This window comes from Sphaerodactylus townsendi, linkage group LG13 (assembly GCF_021028975.2).
Source record: "Sphaerodactylus townsendi isolate TG3544 linkage group LG13, MPM_Stown_v2.3, whole genome shotgun sequence".
Lineage (NCBI taxonomy): Eukaryota > Metazoa > Chordata > Lepidosauria > Squamata > Sphaerodactylidae > Sphaerodactylus > Sphaerodactylus townsendi.
Window position 1 is genome coordinate 8,515,227 of NC_059437.1, and position 22,784 is coordinate 8,538,010.

General features: G+C 45.2%; 1 protein-coding gene across 1 annotated transcript in view; it reads left to right on the top strand.

Annotated features, from left to right (window-relative positions):
- Positions 1–22,784, top strand: part of TENM1 (teneurin transmembrane protein 1) — a 652,843-nt gene that overhangs the window by 574,898 nt on the left and 55,161 nt on the right. Inside the window, exons 21-22 of the mRNA XM_048514741.1 lie at positions 7,716–8,082; positions 13,738–14,248. Coding sequence (XP_048370698.1) covers positions 7,716–8,082; positions 13,738–14,248 — 878 coding nt within the window. The remainder of the gene's footprint in view (positions 1–7,715; positions 8,083–13,737; positions 14,249–22,784) is intronic.

A 22,784-nucleotide genomic window follows, 5' to 3' on the forward strand; every position in this document is an offset into this window, starting at 1 on the left:
CGTAGCTCTGGCCCCTTCCGCACACGCAAAACAATGCGTTTTCAAACCACTTTCACAACTGTTTGCAAGTCGACACACACACAAGCCTTTATTGGCATATAAAACAGGACAAAGTTTTAAAACAAAACAAGGTTAAGAAATGCAGTTAAAACTACTAATTTCCAGTATAAAATTTGCAACAGTTTCACAAAAGAGCACATCAGAGCTGTTCAGGAGATTGGGTCTCTTATAACACTCATGCTACTGAGAACATTGCAAGAAAATGGAATTCATGTATTTCATGCGTATCTTATTGTATTTAGGGCATAGAAACAAAGAATGGTCAAGTGTTTCAACCGTAGTCATATCACATGAACAAACTCTTTTAGAACGTTCCATATTCTTGAATCTTCCCTTTAGCAGAGCTGAAGGCTCATTACATCTTGCAGTAGCCAAGGCTCTCCTCTGGGTGGGATTAATCAGCAGACGAAGATATGCTGCCATAATTCCACGCTCGCATGGGATTAATAATGTAGTCGGAGAACAGGTTGTCTTGGCAGCAGGAGTCAAATTATGAAAATCAAGACCCAAGTGAATTTTGCTATTCCGCACAGCTTCAAAGAGCACTGAAAGCAGTTTGAAAGTGCATTATCTTGCATGTGCGGAATGAGCCTCTCATTGCTGATTCATCCACAGAGATATTCTTATTGACAATGAAGGATCTACATGTACGTTCCTCTCCTTTTCCTTGCCTCCATCACCAGTAGTTACCATTGGCCACCATTTTATCCCTTCTGTAGTCATTTTTTAACTTAAATGGGAATTTGCCACAATGCTATAACTTTATCTGTTGTGAAAATCTACTAGCTCCCAGCTTTCATTTGTTAGAAAAATTCTAGGTTTTTTTTATTTTGAACAGTTGAAAAAAAGAAAACACGCAGTCTGTGCATTTTGCATTATAACTCCACAAAGAAAAGGAATACTTTTAAGGAAATCATTACCTGAGGCAGTTCAAGATGAAAAAAACACCATGGGGGGAGACTGCAGTTGCTCCTGCCCTAGCACCAAACTCAAATCATTGTAAAGTGCAAAAGGGCCCATGGTTATGATAATCTTTGCAGGAAACGCCACTAGAGACTAAAACAAAGTTGTTTCTGTGCAACTGTCCTATAAATAACAAGATCTGATGCCATTCCGGACGGCCTGTAAGACAGAGCTTTTCCACCAGGCATATGGTTGAGGCAGCCATGGTTGACCATAATCCATGTCTTCCCCTTTCACTCTTCTGCCCCCACCATTGGTCGAATCCCCACTACTGTCTTAGCCAGGTTTCAGAACACAAACTAACCAGGTTTGAGGGACGATCTCCCCATTGCTTGCATGGCAGATTCCGTTTCTGGCGCTCGTTCTCCCTGTTAATCCGCGTTCCGGCAGGACCTGGTTGCAAGTGGCATAGACCCCATTAACACGGTTCAGAGCTGATCCAAGGGGAGGTATGAGGGTTGAAACTCTGACTTGTTTCCTGCCCTGGAGTGTGACGGGGAATTCGGGCAACCAATCAGCACTGCGATGCACATGCAGCCTTTCCTTGGTTTCGTTTCTGCTTTTGCAATCGGCCAACAGAAGGGGATGCAAACGTTAAACAGTCAAACATGTAACTTTGAATCGTTAATGGTTTACACCAGTAACGATTAACTGTTTGCACAGTTAAACAGCTAAACGTTAAACTTTTACATGCTTTTGTAAATCATGACCATACAATGTACGTTTCTGCAGTGGGAAAAGGTCCCACCCCATCAAGGCACACCAACCAGTCAGGGAATACCGGTGAAGCAAGCTCGCCTGGTAGTGGGAATTGCTAAGAGTTCTGCAACTGGTTGTGTCTGCTGTGTGCTCGCTGCGGTGGGGAGGGAGAAACTCCGATGAAGAGGACACGGTTTCACAATGAACAGGTTTGGATCTGCATGCAAATTTCAAGTGGGGATTCGACCATTTTCTTTCCTTGCGCTGGATACGCAGTGGTTGAAATTCCATTGCCATCATTTTAGATTAAATGTTAATGTATTTTAGGCTGCGATTTTATTATACTGTATTTATTATCAAATTGTTGGAAGCTGCTCTGAGCCTGTAAGGGGAGGGGAGGCAGACAAATTTATCAAAACAAACAAACAAATAAATAATATGGCAGCGTTCCCAGAAGAGCTTTCTCCGTTCACACATATACAGGATATTTTGGTTCCCAAAATATTTTTAAAGGGGGAGGCAGACCGACTTTTCAGTAGCTCATAGTGGCTGAGAAAGTCAGCTGTGACCTCCCTCAAGAATTGCCTCGGCGACAAATTTGCTTCCATCTCTCTGCCCTCACATCTGCAGTATGTGAATAACAAAAGCCTATCTTCCAGGGCTGCTGTAAGGATTGCTGTGGTTGCATATTTGCAACACTTAGCAGTCACAGCGCTATATAACTATATAACTCCTAAAAATACAACTACCCTGTTTCCCTGAAGATAAGACATCCCCAGAAAATAAGACGTAGTAGAGGTTTTGCTGAAGTGCGAAATATAAGGCATCCCCCAAAAGTAAGACGTAGCAAAGTTTTTGTTTGGAGGCATGCCCGACGAACAGAACCCAGAAAAATAAGACACCCCCTGAAAGTAAGACATAGCGCATCTTTGGGAGCAAAAATTAATATAAGACACTGTCTTATTTTCGGGGAAACACGGTATATAACTCCTAAAAATACCACATCACGATTGCAGGCATTGTGTTTAAGCAGTTTCCAAGTTCCAGGCAGAACATTCTTAAAAAAAATTTTTCCCTAAAATTCAAAAGAGACAAACCCTGACAGATGATCTTACGGAGATCTATTAATAAACGTAGCATGGAGAATCCCCTTGGCACTCCGCTGACACAGACCAAACTATCTTCAAAGATGGTGTTTGGACTAGAGAAGATCTGCTACAGGCAACTGTACAGTGAAGGTGTTCCATTTTCCTCCCAAATACAGGATTAAATAGTGTAGCGCCTTCAGTGTCTGGATGGTTGGAATGGAGGCAGCTATGAGAACACCGGTGTCAGGCTGTCTGTATGGGGTTTAAGCGTCCAGCTGCACCATTCTGCATTGGTTGTAGCTTCCAAACCGATCAGACGGCCATCCCTGTCGCATTTCTGCATGTTTATTCTCCACGCATACTTTATATTCTGTGCATATTCTTTCCAGTAGGTCTCACGCTGTGCGTATTGTATATTTCTTTCTTTCTTTTTTTTCCTTTGGGGATTCCTTTTGGAAATAATAAGAACCTAGGATTCAGGTTTCTATTTACCAGCATTTGAGGATGTCAGTGCTGGTTGGCCGTGACATTTTAAACAGTGGCAGGCATGTGTCGAAAATGTCTGACGGATGCTTCCTGCCAGAATGTGTTTTTATTTGCATAAGTTCCCAGTGAATAATGTGTCCGCCTTCACAGAGAACTGAACCAAGCATGTCAGTGGGAGAGAAAACTGTGTCGATATTCAGTGGTGTATACACATAGTAGGAAAGGTTATCCAAGTCACACTGACAGTGGCATTCTTCTACCCCATAGGTGTCAAACTCGCGGCCCTCCAGATGTTATGGACTACAGTTCCCATCATCCCCTGCCAGCATGGTGTTGGCAGTGGATTATGGGAACTGTAGTCCATAACATCTGGAGGGCCACGAGTTTGACACCGATGTTCTACCCAAATAATTACCCTTAAAGCTTTTCAGTAGGAAAACGCTGATGTATAAGCACTTGGGTTAATTTTCATCTTCATTTTTATCCCATTAAGCCCTAATTATTTTACTAGTCTAATCTAGCATATTAATCACAGGAACTGTAAAGTTTGCCCGGACGTTGGGGTTTTCATCGCATGTTGAAGTTGTGAATAAAGTTTCATTTATGAGGAAGAGTCGTGTTGACTGTCTTGCAAACAAGGTCGTACCTTGGGGCCAAGAATAGCAGTTATAAGCCATTCATGTTTTCTTAGAGTTCTAGCGTGTCAGAATTGAGAACAGTTCCAGCCCAGGTTTATGGCTCATCTTCTCCACAGGCACTGGGTTTAAAGTTGGGACAGAATGAGATGATAAACTGGGACAGTACCACTTGAGACTTCAAAAAGAGGATGCCAATTGGAAAGTTTCCTCTTTTAAAAAAGCCTCCCTGCACACAGAAAATTAGCACAACTTAAGGACAGAATATCCTTTAAAGTTCTGCCGGTTGTGCGTGCATGCGTGGCAGGCAGGCAGGCAGGCAGGCAGGCAGGCAGGCAGGCAGGCAGGCAGGCAGGCAGGCAGGCAGGCAGGCAGGCAGGCAGGCAGGCAGGCAGGCAGGCAGGCAGGCAGGCAGGCAGGCAGGCAGGCAGGCAGGCAGGCAGACAGACAGACAGACAGACAGACAGACAGACAGACAGACAGACAGACAGACAGACAGACAGACAGATAGATAGATAGATAGATAGATAGATAGATAGATAGATAGATAGATAGATAGATAGATAGATAGATAGATAGATAGATTGCTCCAAAGAGGATTGCAGTACCATGACAGGCAATCCAAAAGTGCTGGGTGCCCCCCCAAAAAAACCCTACCTTGCATGTGCAAAGTAACACCAGTATATTGGAGCGCATCCTGAGCCAAAGAGCTTAGGAAGCCAACTAAAGTCAGCCTCCCCCTGGGGAATGCCCCCAGAACACTGCTATTCACACTGGTGCAGCCTTCTGCAGTGGAGGACCAGCAGTGCAGGGGCAAACTTCCACATTCAGCCCCCACAGAGTCTTGTGGCTTACTGCCGGCAACATTACAACCCCTGCGTCCAGAGGTGTGCAGTCTATAGGGACATGGGGTCACCCATGTCCCTGGGCAAACACCTTTTGGTCATGTGGAGGGGTGCTGGGTGCCCCCAGATAACAAAAGGGTGTGTGCCCCAGTCTTGCAGGGAGGTGGGGAGGCAGGGCTTGGTGGCTAGTAGCCACAGCACCCGCCTGGGAGATCCGCTGCTGCCGAGCCCCCCCTTCTGCCTCTGCACAGGCTGGCTTTTGCCCTCCCCAGGCACTGAGGATGCAGGAGCCAGCCTGCAGAGAGGCAGGGGGCTTAGTCTGAGCCACCTCCAAGCCCCCCCCCCCCGGCCTCTGTGCAGGCTGGCTCCTGCCATCCCTAGGGCCTGGGGAGGGCAAAAGCCGGCCTGCACAGAGGCAGAAGGGGGGGATCGGTCCGAGCCCCACTCCAAATCCCACCCCCAATCATAGGAGGGCACAGAGATGGGGGCACCCAGAGGAGTTGTTGCCCCCAAGCATCATTTCCCCTCCATATGCTGCTGCCTGCATCTGTACTAATTTGGGCGGTGCTAACGGCAATGACATTGGCTCAGGGGTCATGTGCTTCCAATGCGGCTTCCCCTCCCCCTTTGGATTGCACAGTTAGTCCTAGCCATTCCATACCAGTAAAAAAGATAATTTGCAACTGTCAGTTAAACTTAATTGTTGAAAGTTTTCATTTATCATTTTGCGGCTGATTATCATTTCTACTAACCCATTAACGAAACCTTTCAAAGTACTTAAAAAGGACTCCAGATATGAAATGATCAGCGGTTTTGAACTTTTTCGAGAACAAAACAGAAATTTTGGCGAAATTATAAATTATGCAACATTTATTTTCTAATCAGACAAACTTTTTTTTACTGCTTGAACAGCTCAAAATGCATAATTTATAACTTCGCTAGTATTTGCAATTGTTTGACATATTTATGGAATTTAGTATAAAATGCCTCCATTTTCTGCATGCAAAATTACAGGTATGCCCACTACTTCTGAGAACCAGAGTTCAGCGTAAATATCTTCTTCTTTTATTGGCTCCTGAGAAGTAGGGGGAAAATAAAGTTGAAAATAGAAAATAAACTGTATGATTTCCACCCAAGCTGTCTCATAAAGTCTTCATGTCATTGGATATTGAGCTATATTGGGTTGCAACACTGAAACTATTGAACTGTTTGGTAGAGGGTGATCATCATTCCCATCATAGCGTATTAACGGGACAAAATCAATCACATCTAAACAATATCTGCCCCAAAATCTGTTTTTATGCCTATAAACAGTGGTGGGATTCAGCAGGTTCGCACCACTTCTGTAGAACCGGTTATTAAAATAGTGCTTGTAAACAACCAGTTGTTAAATTATTTGAATCCCACTACTGGAACTGGTTGTTTGAATCCCACCACTGCCTATAAGTGCACACAAAAATGGCATTATCTAATATTTACATTAAAATTCTTACTGCATGTTCTGAGTAACACTGAATATTTCGTGTGTGTCGTTTGCAATTTCATTAAATCCCCAACGTTTTCTTTTTTTTCCATTGGATTTTTAAAAAGTCATTAAATTATGATGATTAAAAAGTTCTGTTGTTGTTTCAAGAATTTCCAGCTTGAACTGAGTATTCACATTTCTAGGAAGGACAGAATGGGGGCTCAGTGCTTATTAGTAATTTTATTTTATTTAGAATGTTTGTACATTGCCGTTCCAAACAGTCCTGATGCAGCTTACAAAAAAAAATGACCTTCAGGCCACAAGCAATTAAAATAAAAAAACCCATACAGTAAGAAAGAGCACCGAGGATAATAAATGCTCCTAAATTAGCTGCCAAATGCCTTCTTTAAAATACAGTGTGACAAGTGAAGCACAGAAAGGTACTTCAAAGACAGAGATTACAATCAAGGTAGTGCTCTGAATTAGTAGGAGCTACTGGAAAAATTAAGATCTGACGGGGTGGAAGGAGTTGATTTTGAGTGTTGGGGGGGAGAGTTAGTTTAACAATCATGAAGTAAAGATCTGGGTAGATATCAGATCTTGGGTTAAGGTTTCTTGTTTGAGGAATCTGAATGCACAAAGGTTTTACTCAGGTTGTCAAGGGCCTGCCAGGGGTCTGCAACCTGCGGCTCTCCAGATGTTCATGGACTACAATTCCCATCAGCCCCTACCATGTCACTAAAAGCTAACATCTCACACCTCCTGGTTAAGTGCAAATATTTACCTCAGGTGTGTGTGTATTTCTGAAATAAACCTTGTTCTCTGTTATAAAGCAGACCACCTCGTCCTTGTCAGTTTATCTCAGGGCGTTTTCCCCACTTACCTTTTGTTGCGCGCAAGTAGCGCGGGGTCCCCCTCGCCTCCCCACTACAGGGGCGGCGACTACACAGCCGCCCCGACGCTGCTGCTGTCGCGCCCCCTCAGCACGTGTCATTCCAGGCGCTCATTGCAACAGCGCCTTTTGAAGACCCCGCACAGAGCACGGAGTCGTGGGGAAGCCAGGGCGTGTGCCTGGAATGACGCACACCGAGCAAAGCGCGCAGCAACGTGGAGGGGAGGTAAGTGGGAAAACGCCCTCAGTTATCAATCAGTCCAGGTTTGGGTGGGTTTATACTGAAACCCATAATCTATTTTCCTGAACAATTGTCTATTTTAATTTTCTTCTAGGAATCCCGCTGCAATGATGTAGGTGGGAAAGTGTATTGGATGGAGGGGGAAGCCTGTGCGGTAGCATCTGGCTACTGCCCCCCCCACACACACTCCTTGTGATCTATCATAAAAGATCTTCCCTTTTTTCCAGAAAGAAGACAGCATAGCGGACATTTACACCTCTGTAGTGTGACCCCTGCATTTGCAGGAAGTGGCAAGAAAGGGGATGATTTCCAACCGCGACCATGTTCTTTTCTCTTTGCAGGTCCGTTTAGAGTGGCCAACAGACCTTGCCGTCAATCCAGTGGACAATTCTTTGTACGTCCTGGACAACAACATCGTTCTTCAGATTTCTCAAAATAGGCGAGTGCGTATTATTGCCGGTCGCCCAATTCACTGCCAGGTGCCGGGCATAGACCATGTTCTGGTCAGCAAAGTGGCCATTCACTCCACACTTGAATCTGCCAGAGCCATCAGCGTATCTCACAGTGGAGTGCTGTACATTGCCGAGACGGATGAAAGAAAGATCAATCGAATACAGCAGGTCACAACCAATGGTGAAATCTCGATCATTGCTGGCGCCCCGACAGACTGCGATTGTAAAATTGACCCCAATTGTGACTGTTTCTCAGGTACTTATTTCTTTCTGCCATGTTGTTTGTCAAGGGATGTATTATTTTGTTTCCAAGAAGATGTTTCTGGGACCCAGGTGACTCTGAAAAAAAAAATCAGTTTAAGGCAGTGATGGCGAACCTTTTCCAGACCGAGTGCCCAAACTGCAACCCAAAACCCACTTATTTATCGCAAAGTGCCAACACAGCAATTTAACCGGAATACTGAGGTTTTAGTTTAGAAAAAATGGTTGGCTCCGAGGCACGCGTTACTCGGGAGTAAGCTTGGTGGTAGTCAGTGGCTTTGCTTTGAAGCAACCGTGCAACTCTTCCAATGGGTGAATCGTGACCCTGGAGGGTTTGCTCAGAACAAGCCCCATTGCCAGCAACCGAAGCTACTCCCAGAGTAAAGAGATCGCGGCTTTTAGTTCTTCGTGATTGAAAATCCTCGTGAACAGGGTTACTTCCTACACTGCTTCCCCAAAAACTCAGGGTCTTATGGGTTTTAATGTGTTAATAATCCGGGGCTCCAGCGTCCCAGGCCAGCCTTAGAATGTGGGCGCGATTTCCAAATGATGAACAATCCCAGTGCGCCCCACAGAGAGGGCTCTGAGTGCCACCTCTGGCACCCGTGCCATAGGTTCGCCATCACTGGTTTAAGGGGAACAAATGGACCATGAAGACCACTGTCAGGGAATCAAAGATATATTTTTTTTCTGTGCATATTAAATGCATACTTCATAGAATGGTGGTGAGGTTTTCATCCGCACTATAGAAGAACCCTGTTAAAATTTGCCTAGAAACTGAGGGAATGAAGCAGGAAATGTTTTGAGGGAATATCCCACTATCTCTTGCTATAAATTAGAATTATCCCCACTGTCAGTGTTTATAAGGAGGCAATGAAGGTTATGATGGCTCCCTTTTGATTGATGTTTCCAGCATTTAGTTCAGTGGTATAGCAATTTTGTACATGGAACTTCGAGTTAGCTATCTTGGTTAATACCCATTGATGGACCTGCCCCTGTGAATCTGTCTAATCCTTTTTAAGGCATTTAAGCAAGTGGCGCTCTCTCTCTCTCTCTCTCTCTCTCTCTCTCTCTCTCTCTCATGGTAATTGTTCAAAATTAATTGTATGCCGTGTGGAGAAGTGCTTGCTTTTGTCTATTCTGAATGCACCACAAGTCATCCTTATTGGGTTTCTGCTTTAAGAGGCTATCTTGTGAACTTTTAACAAGATAGTAGGTTTAGGCAGCAATCCTTGAGCCAATGATTCTTAATTATTAGGAAGCATAATTGCACATCAGTAAGAAGCAAGGAAGAGAGTATGGAAGCAACTGGGTCATTACTGAGGCTTTAGACGAAATATCAGATCCGGCAGCGAGAGGAAAGAGCAGAATGAGTTGTAAGCAAGAGAGATAGAGAGAGAGAGAGAGAACCTTCTAAGAGTGTAAATTCACCTTGTTCAGACAACCGTAGAGCATCTTGGAAGAATCCTTGGGCATAAAACAAGATTACCCTAGTAACAGAAGAGTGTTGGGATGTACCAGCTGAACGTGATGCAGCTGATCTAAGGAGGTAGAAAGGTATATATGAAATGGGACTGAGGGGACTCGGAAGCATACCTGGCTGCCCTAGTTTCCAAATCCCCAGTTATAATTTCTGCACTGGGGTCTGTGAGTGTGCAGATAGGCTCACGTGGTGTGATTCATTACTGCAAAAATGAAGGGTAAAGATTGCACTAGGGGTGGCCAATCTATGGTGCTTCAGATTTAGGGACCCAAAGCAGTTTCTATCATTCTCTTCTTCTCCTTTGTATACTATTTTCACAAGAACCCTGTGAGATAAGATTAATCTGAGAATGTGTGACTGGTCCAAGATCACCCACCATCTTCCAGTGGCATAGTGGCTAAGAGCAGCGGCTAAGAGCAGGTGCATTCTGATCTGGAGGAACCGGGTTTGATTCCCAGCTCTGCCGCTTGAGTTGTGGAGGCTTATCTGGGGAATTCAGATTAGCCTGTACATTCCCACACACGCCAGCTGGGTGACCTTGGGCTAGTCACAGCTTCTCAGAACTCTCTCAGCCCCACCCACCTCACAGGGTGTTTGTTGTGAGCGGGGAAGGGCAAGGAGATTGTAAGCCCCTTTGAGTCTCCTACAGGAGAGAAAGGGGGAATATAAATCCAAACTCCTCCTCCTCCTCCTCCTCCTCTTCTTCTTCTTCTTCTTCTTCTTCTTCTTCTTCTTCTTCTTCTTCTTCTTCTTCTTCTTCTTCTTCTTCTTCTTCTTCTTCTTCTTCTTCTTCTTCTTCTTCTTCTTCTTCTTCTTAACCTGAGCTTCCCAGATCCTAGTCTAACACTTTAACCACTATACCAGGAAGGCTGTTATTGCATAAGATGCATTACTGTAGTCACCAATTGGCCATGCTAGCAGCAGGTGATGGGGATTGTAGTTCATGAACATCTGGAGCACCATAGGTTGGCCACCCCTGGATCACACATTCAGAGCCTGCCTGCTTTGTGCATACCCTTCATTCGGAGCCCGTCTGTGCTTTGTTCAGAAGTTCAATGCATTCAGAAGAGGCCTAGGAAGTATGCCTCACCTGACTCCATCTCTCATATGCAGTTTTACCCAGTTTGGCATCTGTACAGGAATCCAGGCGACGTTCCTCTGAGGCTCGCGTCAGCCTTGTGCCTTCCCTTTTTTCCCATCCGAATGAAAAATTAAGGCATTTATTCCACACAAGGTGTTCATCACCGAGCATTGACCAGTGAATGGTGTATCATGTATCTCGGGGCATGTGGATGATCTCAGACTTACATCAGAATAGGGATGATTGAAATAATTGAATATGGGATGATTAATTCTATCCAGTATGACCATAATTGGCTGTGTGTGTTGCTTGGAAAAGTCTGCCTAGATATGAATGCTGTGGTTACTGATCACAGTTTTGAAGTCCAGATGTCATGCTACACTGACTGGATTCCCAATGAATCCTAGTGAAATGTTGCATGTATGATGTGTATTCCACCAGTAGAGCTGATGGGGCAGAAATCCAGGGCTACTGGTTATGGATTGAGTAGGAAGGCCCCTAATAAGGGTTGCTAACCTCCAGTTGGCACCTGGAGATCTGAAATTACCACAGATCTCCAGATTAAAAGTATCAGTTTTTTATGGAGAAAATTGCTGTTTTGGAGGGTAGAGTCTATGGTATCATACCGTTCTTAAACCCCTCCGCTCCCCAAATCCCACTCTTCCCAGATTATATTCTCAGATCTCCAGGGATTTTCCAACCCAGATTGTCAGGATTACAACTCCCAACATGCACCGGTTCCCGCTTTTTCCCCAAAAGTGCGGGAAAACAAACTGAGAAGCTACATTCCACCAGAGCTTCAGAACCAATGGGAGACCAGGTTCTGGCATACAGGGAGGAGGGGAAAAGCTGATTGGTTGCTGTCTGTTTTTGTAAATAGTTTAAATACTGGAACTGAGGACAAGGATCCTCAGTTCCAGCACCCTGTACCTAGGGCAACATGTATCAATAAAGTTCTTCTTTTTTAAGCTGCTTTGTTTGAGTGTGTTCAGCCTTACACAGAGCTGGCAACCCTACTCCAAGGCCAACTCTAGCATAACTCTGGAAGTATTTGCAAGTAAATAAATCATAATTTATTTCATTTACCTTATTTATATCCCACTTTTCTCCCCGGTAGGGACCCAAAGCAGTTTCTGCCATTCTCCTCTTCTCCTTTGTATTTTCACAAGAACCCTGTGAGATGGATTACCGTAGTCTGAGAACGTGTGACTGGCCCAAGATCACCCACCATCTTCCATGGCAAACTAGAGATTTAAACCTGAGCTTTCCAACACTTTAACCACTACACCAGGAAGGCTGTTATTGCATAAGATGCATTACTGTAGACACCCTGACTATTACCGTATATACTCGCGTATAAGCTGAGTTTTTCAACCCTGTTTTAAGGCTGAAAAATCCCCCCTCGGCTTATACATGAGTCACTGCTTACCAGCCGGCTCTTCAGCCTCTGCCGAGGCTGGGGGCGTGGCCGGGATGACCTCCCTGTGGCTGCACAAGCCGCTTGTTGCTGCCCTCCTCGGAGGGTGAAGGGGAACCCTGGCTGGCTGGGCTTCCTCAGGGAGGCAGAGGGAGCTCCTTATTTGGGCAGTGACTCCCCCTGATGTCATTGCCCAAATAAGGAGCTCCCTCCACCTCCCGGCTGGGTTTGAGGAAGCCCAGGCAGCCAGGAGGTGGAGGGAGCTCCTTATTTGGGCAATGACATCAGGGGGAGTCACTGCCCAAATAAGGAGCTCCCTCTGCCTCCCGGCTTCCCACCTTAAACACAGTCAATACGTTTTCCCAGGTTTTGATAGTAAAATTAGGTGCCTCGGCTTATACACGAGTCGGCTTATACACGAGTTTATACGGTAAGTCCAGAGTTTTAAACTATCCGACTACACCAGTAATAATTCCATTGGCAATGTGCGAGTTAATCACACAGTCTTACGGTGCAAGAAGCTGGGGCTTTTGTGAGTAGATGTTGATGAAAGAAAGTTTTGCATGTTGACCTGTATGCCAAAGCCGACAAGGGGAGCATTTTGGGGTCTAACCCTAATCTTTTTTGCACAGGTGTTTATGTATATAAAAGGCAAGGCATCTTAGCAACGACTGGCTTTTGAAAGAATGGTGCAGCCCCACAAGCCAAGGGGGTAGGCTGTGCTGACTTGAACACGTGCAGCTCACAGTTTTCTACAGCCTTGTTGTATTTCGTCACACAATGGGCGTTATTGCCAGTCCTGAGATACAATAGCGTTGATTTAGCTCAAATGGCATAACTGTGTCTCACTATTTAATCGCCAGTTGCATTCATTCAGGATGACGCTTGTTTCAGATTATGGGATGTAAACCCATTGAAGGAAAACATTAGTTTATTAATTGTCTTCCCAAAAAGAAAAGAGAGAGAGATTCTGAAGATAGAATATGACTTCTCACTCTGTGCCAGGCTAAAATAAGAACATAAGAACAAGCCTGCTGGATCAGACCAGAGTCCATCTAGTCCAGCACTCTGCTACTCGCAGTGGCCCACCAGGTGCCTTTGGGAGCTCACCTGCAGGATGTGAAAGCAATGGCCTTCTGCTGCTGCTGCTGCTCCTGAGCCCCTGGTCTGCTAAGGCATTTGCAATCTGAGATCAACGAGGATCAAGATTGGTAGCCATAGATCGACTTCTCCTCCATAAATCTGTCTAAGCCCTTTTTAAAGCTCTCCAGGTTCGTGGCCATCACCACCTCCTGTGGCAGCATATTCCAAACACCAATCACACGTTGCGTGAAGAAATGTTTCCTTTTGTACTGTCAAAGGTTTTCACGGCCGGAATCACTGGGGTGCTGTGTGGTTTCCGGGCTGTATGGCCGTGTTCTAGCAGCATTCTCTCCTGATGTTCCGCCTGTATCTGTGGCTGGCATCAGATCCTCTGAAGATGCCAGCCACAGATGCAGGCGAAACGTCAGGAGAGAATGCGGCTAGAACATGGCCATACAGCCCGGAAACCACACAGCACCCCAATGTTTCCTTTTATTTGTCCTAATTCTTCCCCCCAGCATTTTCAATGGATACCCCCTGGTTCTATAGAGAATATTGCTAAAACCTTTGTAATTTTTTTCCCCAGGTGATGGTGGATATGCCAAAGATGCCAAGCTGAAAGCCCCTTCTTCACTAGCAGTATCTCCCGACGGCACGTTGTACATAGCAGACCTTGGTAACATCCGCATCCGTGCAGTTAGTCGAAATAAGGCTCACCTCAATGACATGAATATTTATGAGATTGCATCCCCAGCAGACCAGGAACTGTATCAGTTCACCAGCAATGGGACTCACCTGCACACACTCAATCTGATTACCAGGGACTACATGTACAATTTCACATACAACGGGGAAGGTGAACTCGGAACCATCACCAACAGCAACGGGAACTCGGTTCACATTCGCAGAGATGCCAGCGGCTTGCCTCTGTGGCTGGTGATGCCAGGAGGCCAGGTCTACTGGCTGACCATCAGCAGCAATGGGATTCTCAAAAGGGTCTACGCCCAAGGCTACAATTTAGCTTTAATGACCTATCCTGGCAACACGGGTCTTCTAGCAACCAAAAGTAACGAGAATGGATGGACAACGGTTTACGAGTAAGTGACCCTGAAATAATCTTGCTGCTGATTTAACCGGTGTTTTGAATGGTATTTGCAAAAAGATGGTATCTGTTTTTACTGTTTTTACTGAGCTATTTCTACCAGGAGCTCAGATAACACAAATGGTTCCTCTTCCGGGCAAGGCAGGAGACCTCAGGTCATCTAGCAAACTTCATGGCACAGTGGTTAGTTGAACCTAAATCTCCCAGACTGTAGTCCAGGAGTCCACAGCCTCTTAGAGCCTGTGGGCACCTTTGTCATTTTTAGAAGGTTGGTTTGGAAGGTAGAGTACCACTCCAAAATAGCTGTCAGGGAAGTGGATCCAACACAAAATGGCCACCAAATGGCAGTTGCAGGAGGCAGAGCTAACACAATACCTCGCTTGTTGCTTTATATTTATTTATTTATTTATTTATTTATTTATTTATTTATTTATTTATTTATTTATTTATTTATTAGGTTTATATACCGCTCCTCCCCGAAGGGCTCTGGGCAGTGCACAACAAAACCACAAACAACAAAAACACACAAAATACACAATATAAATTCAATATTAACTATAAAATAGAACCCTTTAAAATGCAGTGTACGGTACAAAATTATCGGCGTCCATTAAAATCCACAATGAAACCCTCCCAAAGAGGGAGAACGGTGGAGAGTCGCGTAGCAATTTGCACTGAACACATAAAGCTGCCTCGTTGAGAGTCTGTCAAGGTTAATGCTGTCTGCACTTTGGTTGGAAGCATAGTTCAGCCGCTGGGAGGACACCAAGCGGGGGGGGGGGGGAGGTTAGGCTTTTACTGAGAATTTAACTCTTCTCATGCAAAATCCTGGACTCTACAACTAGGCCATAGTTTCCTGTCTGCTTTGCAAGTGAAGCTCATGGCAACAGTCCAGCTTAGAGAGAAGGGAACAACACACTGGTTACAGAATGTCGGGGAGCCATCCAGAGGTGTACCACCCAGGGGACATATAGGCAGTGGTGGGATCCAAAAATTTTAGTAACAGGTTCCCATGGTGGTGGGATTCAAACAGTGGCGTAGCGCCAATGGGGCTGGGTGGGCACAACGGGGGCGTGGTCGGGCATTCCAGGGCGGGGCATTAATAATTTCTGTTACTGTAAAAAAACTCTTACTGTAAAAAAAAAGTTCCTAATTTCCAGCTGGTATCTTTCTGTCCATAATTTAAACTCATTATAGCAAGTCCTATCGTCTACTGCCAACAGAAACAACTACTTCTCCTCTAATTGACTGCCTGTCGAATACTTAATCCTTCCAAATACTTAATTTTGTTTCTAGAAATCCAAAGAAGGAGACTTTCCTTAAACAAGGAACTTTACCATATTTCTAAAACATGTTTTTAAAACAGCCCAACAGGGAGAATTATCCCGTTGTCTACCTTCGCTAACCAGCCACATAGGAAACAACAGGACTTTATGATTTTTGGACCTAATGGGATTTCTAACGGAAAAGCAGACCCAATTAGTAACCCCCTCTCGGCACACACAAATAATTAGTAACCCCCTCTCGGGAACTGGTGAGAACCTGCTGGATCCCACCTCTGCATATAAGGTCAAATGTCCCTGGGCTGCAGCCATTTAGTCACGTAGGGTGTGGAAAATCACACACACACACACACCCCTTCTTCTTCTCGCCGGGTCCATACACTGACTTCAAGGCAAGTGCAAAAAACTGTTGTTTGATCGTGGTGGGGGAGGGGGGGCAGAAAATTCAGATTTGTGCACCAGGCTACATTTTCCCTAGATACGCCTCTGGAGCCCTCCTCCCGTGGCTGCATCTGCTATTGGAAATATGCAGTACCTTTTGGTTGGAATGAGGGCAAGTTTTGTCTTATGAATGGCCCCTTCTTCCATCTCAAAAGCTCAGTGGGGGAACCCTCCTGTTCGGCACTCTAGCTTCTACTCCATACTAGCTTTGGTATATAAATGTAGCCAGTGAATAAATGCTACGGTGTCAAAGGCTTTCAGTATCACCTGCTTGGCTTCCAGGCGGATGTTTTCCCATTTTAAAAACAGATTGTTAACACTTCATGATTCTACTGTATGATCTTGTGCAACAGTGCAACATTAGCAACGGGCCTATTTCAGAACCATGCCATAGGGCATAGGTGTCAAACTCGCAGCCCTCCAGATGTTATGGACTACAGTTCCCATCATCCCCTGCCAGCATCATGCATCAGAAAAACCTGACATCAGAAAAACCTGACATCCAAAAAAAATTGGAATCAGAACTCTTCAAAATAACAGAAGCAGTGCCTATAGCATTAAGAAAAGAATGCCCACAGAAGTCTCAGTGGCTTTGGGGGGTTTCTAGGCAACCATAACAATATTGCAGCCCTCAGTTTCTGGAAAGCACAGCTGTGAGGAATGGGTGGGCAGGAATGGAAGCTGAAAAAGTCGAAGAAATGGTTCTCCCGCCTCCATTTTTATGTCCTCTGATGGAGGAAGACTCACCTAAGACAAGCTCAGCAGTAACTACTGGAAACACACTGCCCAATCCAATCCAATCCAATCCAAAAACCTTTATTAGGCATAAACCAGAAGTACCATACATTCCAAGTACAAAAACAGGATCATTGTTATACATCATGTAGAACATGGATTAAAAATGTAGCAACTGCTTCAGAAATTTCTACATGAGGGCTGTTCAATAGCTTAGACATTTTTAGTTTGTCTGAGAGAAACATAAATTCTAGAGGTAGTAAAGCTCCCAGATCGGTTCTAATATCATTATACCTCGAACAGTAAAGCAGGATATGAGGGATTGAGTCCATAGCGTTGGGACAGTACCGACAGCAACGCTCACTTTGTGGGATGTTAAGGAAACGACCTTGAAGATAGACAGAGGGGAATGAGTTGCACCTTGCTCTTGTCATGACCCATCTGCACTTATAATTAACAAGCTGTTCTAAATATACAGCAGGGCTAGAAACACACTGCCCAAAGAACTTGGAGGAGCTACAGCAGGAGTCACCAACCAGCTGAGCCCAGCCTGGCCCAGCCCAGTACCAGCCACAGCACGTCTGGGCTCAGCCACCATGCAGCCCAGTTAAACTTTTCCCAAGAAGACACTGTTGAGTAGAAAAGTGGGAAAAGCAGAACACATGGGAGCAAATAAAGATAGGGGGCCTGGTTGGTTAGTGGTAGGCACAGCAGTGGCAGTTACCATGCCACAGGGCCCAACACTAGCACTGGCTACCACACAAGCGGACCTGGCCTGACATTGTAAGTCACCAACACTAAAAAATCTGAGGCCAACCCAGCCTAAGAAACATGGACTGTATATATAGTGACACAAGGCAATGGACTAATTGGTATATGCAATTAGTTTGAGTATAAAGTCAATAGATAATTCATACACAGTTCATAAAGATTATTCATAAAGATATATTGTGATTATATTATAAGTAATATTCAACTGGATATAAAGGTAATAACAAAACATGCAATGAGGGCACTTCGGCAACTAAGTCACCATACAGGTGGGCCTGTACCGGCAGCCACCACACAGCTCAGCCAGACTCCCCAGGGATAAGTGTGGAAAGCAAAAGACAAGGAGGGAAGATAATGGTAGGGTGGCTGATGGGTGGGCGGGAAGGAGAAAAAGAAACAGGAAAAGGGGAGAGGATGGGGGCTGCCATGGAAGGAAAAGAAGAATTGGTGGATGAGGGGCATGCTGGAGAAAATTAGACACACGCCCCCTCCCATGTATCCCCCGGTTCTTCATTCTAAAGACCCTCTGTACAGTACAGCAAGAGGTTGGAATGCTTGAGGCTGGGCAGGAGCTCTTGAGATTATCAGATCAGGTATGGTCTGTTTCTGGGTTGGTTTGTTTAATTAAGGCTGTACGTTTTAATCAGTTTTGGGTGATAGATTAATGATCTGAGGCTTCAGCTGGTGGAATCCAGTTGCTTCTGTTGTTTACCTGAAGGCAGTTGATGGATCGGGGAGTCAGATTTAAGGTCACGTTTTTAAAAAAAATCAGTTGAAATGCATGTGGCATCTTTTTGATCATTTAAACCGTATGTTTTGGGAAAGGGAGGGTTACATAAACGTATTGCTGTATGTATATTTTTAATAAGTTATTATTTTTTTAAAAAAAAACCTGAAACATAACAGTGCTAAATATATTGAAAGTCAGATAATGTACCCAAAAAGAGGCAGAAGAGTAATACATAGTAAGTGAGAAATTGCTTCTTAATTTAGAACATAATTTAGAACATTTAGCCCAAATGATTGTGAGAGCTTTGGAAGGTGAGAAGGAGTTTGGTTTGGATGTGTGTAGCTGTTGCAGCGTCTCAGAAAACTCCTTCTGGCTTGGCTTGTCCCTTAGGAACTTCCATCTGAAGTGAGAATTTTTCCCTAAGGGCAACTTGTCATTGTTTGTTTTACCAAAGCCAGATGTCAAATCGCACTTGCTTTCCCAGAACTGAGTTCTGATCAGTCCTAGCTGGTAACGTGAAAAAAGATTTTTTTTCTTTTTTAGGCAGAGCAAGTTATTGGCAGGTTATTTAAAATTCATACGCAGGGACCAGAGATAAAAAATTTCTTTGGATTATTTTATTAACTTTAGTGGAAAACCTTTTTTTCCTAAAACTCCTTGCAGATTTGGGCACGTCTCTGGCAGGTGAATTTAAAGAGACACTATTTTCCTACCCGTGGCAGCAATTGACAGAAGGCATTTTGTAGATAGCTTATGGTTTTAATGGTTGAGATTCTGGCGTTTCATACACGGCTTCCTCAAGACGTTTACAGCCCGGCCTCACGCCCGCCAAGAGTTCTGGCGTGGAAGGCGTATGGCCCGCTCGCGATGCAAGCATGCGAACCGGCCATAGCAGGAGGTCGACAGGATACCGCAGAAGTGGCGGCCCGCGACGGAAGCCGCTTCTTCTCCTTTTTTCATGCTCTGTTATCTCACGATATTCGTTGCCTGCTGTTAATAAGGCGTCGGGCTCGGCTACGCCGCCCTCCAACCCTGGATTGGTCGGAGGACGAGTGTGGGCGGGGCATCGCATCAGCAAGCTATCTACTCGCATTTGCTGACATCATGAGTGGGGCACAGGAACAGGGAGACATGCCTTCCGGGCGCGCCAGGCTGCGCTAACGGCGCCGTTGGGAAGACGCTTCCTCCCCAACAACACCCCTTTAAAGGGTTGTTGTTTAGGGCGGCCTGAGGCCACCCTGGGGGGAGGGAAGCGGAGTCAGGTCGCCGCTGCTGCAACGCAGCAGCGGCGCCTGTGCGAACGGCGGCCGGGGGCAGCATTTTTAGCGCCCCCAGGCCATCGTTAATGGGCCGTGCGGAAACGGCCTTACATTTTGAAGCTACTGTGTTTTTGTTATGTCTCTGTAATAGGTAGAATGTGTGTGCCAACTATGGGATCATTGAAAAAACTTAGAGGCCGATTACCTACCAGCACTTTGGTGTGCGGTGGGACTAGAAGCGCATCGGAACAAGAAATATTGTCCCAGTGTGCTTCTTCTTCATGGCGCACTGAAAAAAGGAGGTGCATCAGGGCAAAAAATCTTGTCCTGATGCACTTCCTCTTTGCAGCGCACCAAGAAAGGAGGTGTATCAGGGCAAAAAATCTTGTCCTGATGCACTTCCTCTTTGCAGCGCAGCAAGAAAGGAGGTATGTTGAAGTAAGATTTCTTGTCCTGATGCGCTTCCTCTTTACAACGCCAAGAAAAGCGGGACGTTGAGGGAAGATTTCTTGTCCCTACATGCTTCCTCTTGCCCAGTGGGTGCTTCTCACTTTTCACAGGAAAGCGAGAGCACTTCTAGGATGACTATTGAGCCAGAGCAGGGTGAGGGTGGGGAACGCCAGCAGTGGGTGATCAGCCAGAATGTGGTTTGAGTTCAGAGCCTCCCTCTTTTAAAAAATGTTCTAGTCCTTATTGACACAATGCTTAAAAGTATATGGGAAATTCCTGTTCTAATCTTAGAAGCCCAAGAACTCAGTGGTGGGATCCAAAAATTTTTAGTAACAGGTTCCCATGGTGGTGGGATTCAAACAGTGGCGTAGTGCCAATGGGGCTGGGCGGGGCACGATGGGGGCGTGGCCGGGCATTCCAAGGGCGGAGCATTAATAATTTCTCTGTTACTGTAAAAAAACTCTTACTGTAAAAAAAAGTTCCTAATTTCCAGCTGATATCTTTCTGTCCATAATTTAAACTCATCATAGCAAGTCCTATCGTCTACTGCCAACAGAAACAACTACTTCTCCTCTAAATTGACTGCCTGTCAAATATTTAATACTTTCAAATACTTAATTTTGTTTGTAGAAATCAAAAGAAGGATACTTTCCTTAAACAAGGAACTTTACCATATTTCTAAAACATGTTTTTAAAACAGCCCAACAAGGAGAATTGTCCCATTTTCTACCTCCGCTAACCAGCCACATAGGAAACAAGTACAGAACTTTATGATTTTTGGACCTAATGGAATTTCTAACAGAAAAGCAGACCCAATTCGTAACCCCCTCTCAGCACACACAAATAATTAGTAACCCACTCTCGGGAACTGGTGAGAACCTGCTGGATCCTACCTCTGAAAGGACTGGCTGATAAAGATTCACAGTGTTTGTGGGTGTGGCTTCCTTCTTCCTTCCTTCCTTCCTTCCTTCCTTCCTTTTCTTTCCTTTCCTTTCCTTTCCTTTTCTCCTCTCCTTTTGAACTGCTGTTTTTTTCCCCAAAAAAATATTAATCAGAAAAGGACATGCACTGAATTGGGAATGCAAACACCATGAAGTTATCATGGGTGGTTAATCCCTTCCCTGCTCAGCATCTCGGGCCTTTGCTGGCCCACAAAGAGCAATTTGCCCTCCCTCATTGCATCCCTGTTGCTTTTGAAATCACACAGTCCATGAAGCTGATGGGCAATAGATTCAGGATGGACAGCGAGTGACTAAAATGTGAAATGTGCTGCCAGAGGATGTGCTGATGGCCAGAGGACACAGACACCTTTCAAAGGAGATTGCATAGATTCACAGAAAGGAGGTTTACCCTTTTGAGTGTCCATAACTTTGTACCCCCTGAACCAAACTTCACCAAACCTAGATGGTATCATCACAATAGTCTCCTAAAAATACCCTGAATTTTTGGTGCTGCCAGCCTAAAAACTGCGCCCCCTGCAGGCCAAAAACTGAAAAAATGCTAAAAAATACAAAAACAAAAACAAATGAACATGGAAGGGAGGGCGCGCAAAACTCAGATTTTGCACCGGGATCCATTTTTCCTAGCTACGCCTCTGATGGTGGGCGACGCTGCAGCAGGGGCGCAGGGCGTGTGCACACCCCGGGCACAGTTTTCCCTCACTCCGTCTCTGGGATCCTCCTTGCCTGAGTGGCAGAGGGTGATTGAGGCTGTGCCAACATCACAAGGCCGTGCTTAGGCCACAGCTTGCTCACTGAGTCTCAGCAACGTGTGCAGGCCCATCTTGTCATGCTTGTGCTGCAGAAGTTGCACATGCTGATGAGTCATGAGGGACTGGGCATCGTCACATGCTCAGCCTAGGGCGCGAGCAGTGTGCACAGCAGTGGGAACAGGAGCCGCAGCCTCTGACCTGACCGCTGCGTCACCACCCTCCCTCCCCCCCTCGCTCACTTCCCAGGACAGTTGCCCTCCTCACTAGATCCAGCCCTGGATTAAAAATAGTATTTTCCTTCAAACAACTTGCTCAGGAAACTGAAGATGTATATTTCTTATAGTACGTCTCGGAAGCAGATTTAGGTTTTAACAGCATTAAAATATATTTATTGGATTGAGTGATTGCTTAAAAAGCAAATCAGCTAAAAATACATTGTACTATTGATCACTACATTTTAGATAGACAGATGAAGTATGAAAGGCATGGAGTTAGAAGAGGAGGAGGAGGAGGAGGAGGAGGAGGAGGAGGAGTTTGGATTTATATCCCCCCTTTCTCTCCTTCAGGAGACTCAAAGGGGCTTACAATCTCCTTTCCCTTCCCCCCTCACAAGAAACACCTTGTGAGGTAGGTGGGGCTGAGAGAGCTCCGAGAAGCTGTGACTAGCCCAAGGTCACCCAGCTGGCATGTGTAGGAGTGTACAGGCTAATCTGAATTCCCCAGATAAGCCTCCACAGCTCAGGCGGCAGAGCTGGGAATCAAACCCGGTTCCTCCAGGTTAGATACATGAGCTCTTAACCTCCTACGCCACTGCTGCTCCAGCATGTGTAGCTGGGAGGAGCTGTTAAGTATACCCTCCCTGCTTGAAACACGGTTTTGTTTCACCTAAGATTTTCTTTTGAGAGCTCTTCATTTAAATGCAGTTTTGCATTTAATAAACCGGAACTTGGAGTTTTTGAGCCTATTTCTGCTGCAAAAAAAACCCTCCATCCCTTTTAATAGCAATGACTAGGGACATGGCAAGATACTTCAAAAGCATAAGGGGGATCATAAAGTAAAAATGGCCAATTTTTTTTCTAGTTTAGAGTCAAAACCCTTCTCATCCAAATTGTTCAAGAACTGGGCTTCCTAAGCCATCATGTTATAATTTT